Here is a 7,225-nt window from a genome sequence, read left to right as displayed (position 1 = left end):
CAAAATTCAGAAAATGAAAAATCATTCAACATAAGAAAATTCTCAAATTGCTTTATGCATTCTAATGAATATTCCTATGCACTAGATAATCATGGCTTCTTTCTTTTCAACGCTTCTTTCTTTGCTTCATCCAATATCTCCGGTAATCCGCATGTTATTTCTGTCTGTTATACTTGCCAATGTTGTTTAAATCATTTGAAAGTTCTAATTTGGCTACTTTATTCAGTTATATGTATTGGTGTTGTTTGATTGGTTGTGTGTCCCTTTGATGATCTTGCTTGGTGTATTGTAGTGTTTTCTGTTTCTTGATTCTCAATGAAAAATGAAAGCTTGACAATTTTCCTTTCTCAATTAGCTGTTAAGGTCTAGTTTGATATGATAAACATAGTTGATTGGAAAGAAAACTTGTAGAATAAGTATTTATAGTCATTGCTATTAAAATCTTACATTGATTAAAAATATAGTGTCATTAGATTCTTGAGGAATCTTCTTCCATATTGAGCTAACTTTTCCAATCAAATTAAATTTACTTAATTATAAATATTATCAAAATTTTAGATGGGTCACTCACGGATATAATCAGTAATGAGTCTCCATGGTTTATCTTTGGAGCTTGGTGATGGGAGGAGAACTAGCTTGGAGGATAATTAGTCGCAATGTGGTAGTATGAAAGCATCCTTTCCAAGGCTTTTTTCAATTTCGAACCATAAACTTTCCCAAATAAACTTTCCCCTTACATGTTTTGTTCAAGGTTAAGGGAAAAACATCAATTTACTTGTTTTTTTTTTTTCAAATCAATAGTTTGGAAACATGTGCGAAACTAATGAAAATCAAGCAAGATAGAACTTACAAAGAGAAAGTTCAAAACAACAGCCAAAAAGAGAAAGAAGAGAGACTGAGTTGAGAGAAACAGAAAACGAGTTGGAAGCGGCGCAAGAAACAGGCAACGTCGTGCAGGTGGAACAACATTCACTTCTCCACCGTTTCTGGAGAAGAGTTAGGGTTATTGCCAAGGAGTGCAATACAGAGACAGAGACGATGAGAGGTGGGTATGAAAATTAAAATTAAATGGGCCTATTTTAGTAATTTTACATTATATGTTATTCTTGTTTATATGTATACTGGACATTACATCAGTGTCTTGTCCATTATATCTAAACACAATATATAAAGAGTAATTTTTAGTGTCTCTGTCTCAATATCTCTGTCTCAGTGTCATGTCCTGTTTACAAAAACAAACGCAGCCTAAAGAATCCATCATTAGAAAATGTGGATTTTCGGTATAGAATAGAGTGGGTTTGGAATTTTTAGCCGAGGAGAGAGCTTTACCAATTGAAATGTTAAATCAGTGGCACTGTCTTACAATTGGCTAAACCGACAAAAGAAAGAGAAAATACTATTGTGTGAAAGTTTGATTAAAAAAAAGTATGTTTACTATTAACTCTTTTGTGTAAGTTTTGCAAGAAAACACAATTCAAAAAAATATATCTCAACACGATTCAAAAACATATATCTAGTTATAACTTCAAAATTCTCTAGCCCTGACTTCGAAGTTGGAAAGCATATTGAATTATTAATCACCATAAACATACTAAACTACTGTCAAAGTGTCAATATACCATTAATTAGATGTGTAGTTTTAGCAACAAGTTTCAATATACAATTAAGAAAAATGAAGCGTGTAGAATTAGTACGGGTGTGAAGAAAAAAATAGCAGTAAAAACAATAAAATCGTGTTTAGAAAAATACACTAATTAGACCACATGGGTTAAGCATTGCGTTCAATTCTAGACCACATGTATAAAGTAGAAAATCTAAAAGTATAAATACACTAATTTCTCATATAGGATCAGCTTTACTAACTTGGTTCAGTGCAGAAAAATGTCCTATTGATCATCAAGTGTTGCTAGGGACTCGTTAAGTAATCTTCGTGCCTCTTCTCTTCTCCTGAAAAGAAACATATGGTTAGAAAGAAAATAATACCAACGACAAACATTTACAGCAAGCAGAGGCATGTGTTAGCAATTATACTACATAATCCATCTTAAAAAAACATTTTTAAGAAAAGGGTATTACATTATAGAACCTAAATGTTACACCAAAGTACCAAGGACTACTTTAGAATTCAGACAATAACCATTAGGTGAATTGGTGAATTGTGTTTCCCCAATCAATTTAATGCAACTATCTTAGAATATTCACAGTTTAACTTTAGATCAAGTTTCAAAGGCACTGCAATTTCATTTTTTTAACGCAAGGTTACGTCTAGAATTGTCTTCTACAATTTAATAGTAGCAGTCTCATACGATAGGAAACCGTGTCAAGAATTCTGAATGTAAAAACAATAAAGGGGGCCTTAGCAGAAATCATCACAGCAATGACAGTTAATATCTCTCATTGTTTCTATTAGCTAAATTATTATCCATGCAGCAGTAACTGATCACAAACTGTAAAGGGATCTATCACAAATTATGGGCTACTAGCAAGGTAGCTACTTATGCCATCAAAGGAATCCAAAAATACTTTAATAAAAAGCTGCTTTCCATGAATGAAATTGTAATTAGACTTTATTGAGAAATATTATTCGATTCCAGAAATTTCTAGGAGCAATTATACTTGACCCTATTTTTTGGTGTCAAAGTTTAGACAACATCTCAACCATCAATCTTGTATGGAGATTAAATTTATGGCCCCACAATATATGATTAATGGCTGGGATGATGGTGTCTAAATTTTGACACATAAAAGGGGGGTTTTAAGTATCATTATTGAGTTTATAGTTTACAAAGATATTCTAAAGGAGAGGTAAAAGAGGATGTGATTGTTGACCAATGGATACCAACTAGAAGGAAGCATCTAATGCAAGGATTAAGTACAAGCAATGAATGAACTAACTTGGGTAAACTGGTCAAAATTATTGAGAACACGATAGCTCACATGAGGTAAAATCAACTAAATTGTTAAAGCCTAAATGCAAGGGCATGTGATGTTGCATAAGAACGAGAGCCCACACGAAAGAAGAATGTCATTTCAACATGGTGAACAAAGGAATATGTTCCAGGGTTTCAATTCGATTTAAAAAGAATATCAAGAAAATGTAATACATACTTCTTTATGTCCTCCACTGCTTCTTTACGGCGCTCAATCTGAAGTTCCAAAATATGAATTAATGTTGCTCTTGCCTACAGAGTAAACAAACATAATTAATGACAAAGAAAAGGAACAGCAGCATGACAGTTAACACGCATATATTTATACTTAGAAGATTATATACCTGATGAGGTCGCAAGGAATTTAAAAGGTGATGTAAGTTTTTGAATACAGTTGAAATCTCTTCAACTCTCCTTGCATACTGTGATGGTCTCTCAATAAGAATATCTGCAAGCTCCAAAATGTGTAGCTGCAATTCTCCATTCAGTGATCTCAGCTCCTTCTTGAAATCTATACAAGATCATAATCTTTTAATATGATATGGAATACAAGATGATTTAAAGAATCTTATCATTGATTATGCTGGGGCAACTTATAATGGAAGAGAAAATGCAGCATGAACCGTTTCTCGTCTTAAAATTACTCACTGTACAATGTGGATGCATGTAGTAGCTTTAAAAATTTGCATGATGATTATGTTATATATGATGAAAATTCAATCAACTTAATAAATAAGATCAAAGCAGTAGACCTGGTGACATGCATACCGCTAACTAGAGGACTCATTACCCTCGTTTAACCAGGTGCATGTATAAACTGCAAAATTGTAATTGATCTTGTCTCTAATGTTAGTGGCTCAGTGATTAATTACTCTTTCTTACAGTAAATTTCCATGCAATTGATGTAAATCTGATTTCTATTTAGTAAGAGAACAACAATCATATATCCAACATCGGGCTCCCAAAGAAATTGATCAACAAGCTTAACATCTAAATTACTAAGCATGAATCAGCAAAAGCAATAATGCACAAGTCCAAAACAATACAAGCCTTCATGATTCATGAAGCAATCACAAAATTACATCATTGTTGAAGTTTCATTCTCACATTGGTCTGTAGATCGCCTTAACAAGTGTTTTGGAAACTCTCCTCCAATGAGCTAAATTTTGCAGTGGAGTTGGGCCTGCTTAATTATTGGGTTGTCTGCAGATGACTAGTTAAAAACTTTACAAAACGTAACGTCTAGTCTTGATTGTGAGGGGAGTATGTTATAGTTTCCCAGTGCCTAAATAGTATTTTGAATTGCCCTACTACCACTATAAGTTGGCTTCTTAGTAAAGTTAACCAACATTGTCTGGTTCAATAAAAGATTTATCATCATTTCCGGTATGTGCCACGTAGTTCCTTTTGTGACCAATCAAGTACTTTCCCATGCAAACACAGTCAATGTAATCAGACTAATAACAGTCGAAAGATCAGCCCCTAAGCTAAAACAAAGCAACATGAACATAGCATAGTAAAAAGTAGCCTACCGACATTAGCCCCCTTTGGATAGAGTTGGCGCACCCCTTGTTCTTCCAAGCTTGGCAAAACATCACTAGTCTACGAGGGGAGAAAAAAAAAGTATAAGGTCAATAAATGTAGGATAAGTTGTTCATATGCCAAGGAGATCAAAGCATAAAAATTTTGTGCACCAAACTCCTCCCAGCTCTCATTATATATATTATAAATAGTATATAGCATATATATGTATATATAATAATGTTGATTTCTATTTATATTTATTATCTATAAAACATAATATTATATTATTTGTTAGTTTACTTTATGTATAGATTATGGTATTAAAATTTATTTATTTAAATTTCAAAGATATTTTTATAGATACCTGACTAACGGTGGATATTTGAGGATACCCAGTTACCTACGGGTCACTACCTCCCCCCCAACACATTGACATTACCCTAAGAAAATATTTCAAAAATAAAATAAAATGAAATTCAGTATACCCATGTAATAAGAAAAGACTGCCAAACAGAAAAACAAAAATTCAGTAACAAAGTGGCTAGATATATAATATATCTCTAACTCAGACCTGTATAAGGTCAATGTAACAGCTTTCAAAGCCTACAAAAGCTCCTTGGGACTTCTTTTCATAAACAAAACAAGAAGATGAAAACTAGCAACTTATTTGAGGGTTCTTCTCATAAAGCATTTTACAGATAGAATAACTAACCTTAACAGATAGTTAAAATTTAAATATTCTAGTATAATCACCTCCCTATTAAGTACCTAGTCAAAGCCACTTACGCCTATTTTACGCTCCAATCATTACATAGCTTATTCCAACAAGGCCATATTAAGCTATCAAATCACAGGGAAAAGAGGCCAAAAGCACTTACAGTGTAGGTGCCCCCAAAACAAATGTAGGTCCCTTCTATGGGAGGAGGAGGCTCTGGAGCAGACTTAGGGTCCTCCAAGTAATCTTTGTAGAGCCTATAATATGGTGGGGGCGGCGGGTATGTTGCATTTGCCATAACTAAAATAAAATCAATCCTAAAGTATCAAACTTGCATGTCAACTTCAAATTTGCATCACATAATTCACAGAAATAAATAAACAAAATGATAATTTAAAATTTATTTGAAATTGACGAATAGAAACTGGAACTGTGCAGCCATGAAACAATTGAAAGTTGGAAACCTAGTTTGGTGTTCAGGGTGGCATTGAGGAAGACATGTAGACAATTTTCAACCCAACAATCATGAAATAAAGAGAAAAGTTAAACACCATTTTCCTGACATGTGCAGTGTGCACTTGCTTCATCAAGAGAGAGAAAATGTCACTGCTTCAAAGCAAAGCATGCAGAAAACGATTCTCAACTCTGTTAATTAACCTCCCATTATTTTCTTGCACATCTTTGGTTCACTTGGTTTTGCATTGAACCATTGTTTGTCCAGAATTATTGTATATGTCACTGATATGTAATGCTTGGCACAAAAACAATTTGGAATTTCTCGGACTCGGATAAACTGCTTATGGATTTAGTTAGTGTATCCCATCGTAAAAAGTAGTTAAATGTTTTACTTCCTCATAGCTATACTTCTATGATTCCAATTAAGTGAAAACTCAGGTGCAGTCAACTTCACGTGAAGTTGATAACTGAGAGCCGTTAAATGAAAATTTAGTCAAATCAGTCAAATCATTTAACGGCTCTCAACTATTAACTTCACGTGAAGTTAACTGCACCTGAATTTTCAGCTTCCAATTATTCCATGAATTTAGTTTATACTAGTGTCTCAATAGCATGCTACACTTAAAATTCATAGAAACATGAATATCATCGAAACATAAATTAAAATAAAACAAGAGTCACACAAAAATAATCTGAATCTCATTCTCATTTATCATTATGGGCAACGCTATTAGTTTGTGTCTCTTCACTTGACCTATTTGCCATTTGAAATCATCTTAAAGCATCTAAAGTGTCACCAAAAAAAATGTTATAGAACATGTTAAAAAAATCAACTCCAAACAACAATTAATCTATCAAAAAATCTAAAGTCTAAAGTTTCCAAAACACATATTTTAGCCGCAAGGTATATGCAACAATAAACGTTCAAAAATTTCCAGAGTTCATACATATCATCAGATTTACAGATTTATATTTTTGAATTTTATCCAACAATAAATATTTAAAATAACAGAAGCTCACCGAGACAGAGGAGACGGCGGAGACTGGCAGATGCGGCTTCGACGGAGACGGCGCCGATGGAGGCTGGGGATCTGGAGTCTGAACGACGTCGTGGAGGCGTGGAGCCGATGAAGAGGAGGCTAAAGTTCTGGCCACGAAGGAGGCGAGGCTGAGTGAGGAGTCGCAGATAGAGGAGGTGGTGAAGCCGGCGAATCGTGACTGGCGAAGCCCCCGGAGGTAGTGAGGAGACGGCAAAGGGGATGAGAAGCAGTCTGGCAGGCAGCGGACAAGACTGAAAGCGGGAGGCAGGCTAGTGGTTGGAGGGACTAAGGCTGCGTTTGTTTCTTGAAGGAGGACAAGATATTGAGACCAAAATTTTGTGTATTTATATTTTATTTGGTGATAAATTAGAATAAATTACAAAAATTTAATTTAATTTTATTTTTTATTTAAAAATTTTGAGATAAAAAAATATAATAATAAAAAATTAAAGAGAATAATAAAAAAAAAAATAAATTGTGTTTTTTATAAGTGTTTTTGTGTCTTTTTTATTAGGATTGATACAAAATATACTAATTCAGTGTCTCTGAACACATTGTCT

The 7,225-nt window shown here is 33.7% G+C and overlaps 1 protein-coding gene across 1 annotated transcript; it reads right to left on the bottom strand.

Moving 5' to 3' along the window:
* Nucleotides 1-1,695: 1,695 nt before the first annotated feature.
* On the bottom strand, nucleotides 1,696-6,876 carry LOC130935030 (mediator of RNA polymerase II transcription subunit 7a-like). The gene is made up of 6 exons (XM_057864572.1): nucleotides 6,646-6,876; nucleotides 5,333-5,469; nucleotides 4,463-4,532; nucleotides 3,275-3,441; nucleotides 3,109-3,182; nucleotides 1,696-1,947 (listed from the first exon to the last, which is right to left on the bottom strand). The coding sequence occupies exons 2-6, from the start codon at nucleotides 5,465-5,467 to the stop codon at nucleotides 1,887-1,889; spliced, it is 507 nt and encodes a 168-aa protein (XP_057720555.1). The 5' UTR covers nucleotides 5,468-5,469; nucleotides 6,646-6,876; the 3' UTR covers nucleotides 1,696-1,886.
* Between the last annotated feature and the right edge of the window lie 349 nt (nucleotides 6,877-7,225).

The sequence above is a fragment of the Arachis stenosperma genome, chromosome 6, assembly GCF_014773155.1.
Source record: "Arachis stenosperma cultivar V10309 chromosome 6, arast.V10309.gnm1.PFL2, whole genome shotgun sequence".
NCBI classification, from domain to species: Eukaryota; Viridiplantae; Streptophyta; class Magnoliopsida; order Fabales; family Fabaceae; genus Arachis; species Arachis stenosperma.
The sequence above is the reverse complement of the archived record's forward strand: the minus strand, read 5'-3'. Positions and strand labels throughout refer to the sequence as shown.

Coding starts and splice junctions, on each gene's coding strand:
- LOC130935030 (XM_057864572.1), bottom strand. CDS start 5,467: ATGGCAAATGCAACATACCCGCCGCCCCCACCATATTATAGGCTCTAC. Junction 3,442..4,462: donor TCCAAAGGGGGCTAATGTCG/GTAGGCTACTTT, acceptor GATCTTGTATAG/ATTTCAAGAAGGAGCTGAGA. Junction 1,948..3,108: donor GCAGTGGAGGACATAAAGAA/GTATGTATTACA, acceptor GTTTCTTTTCAG/GAGAAGAGAAGAGGCACGAA.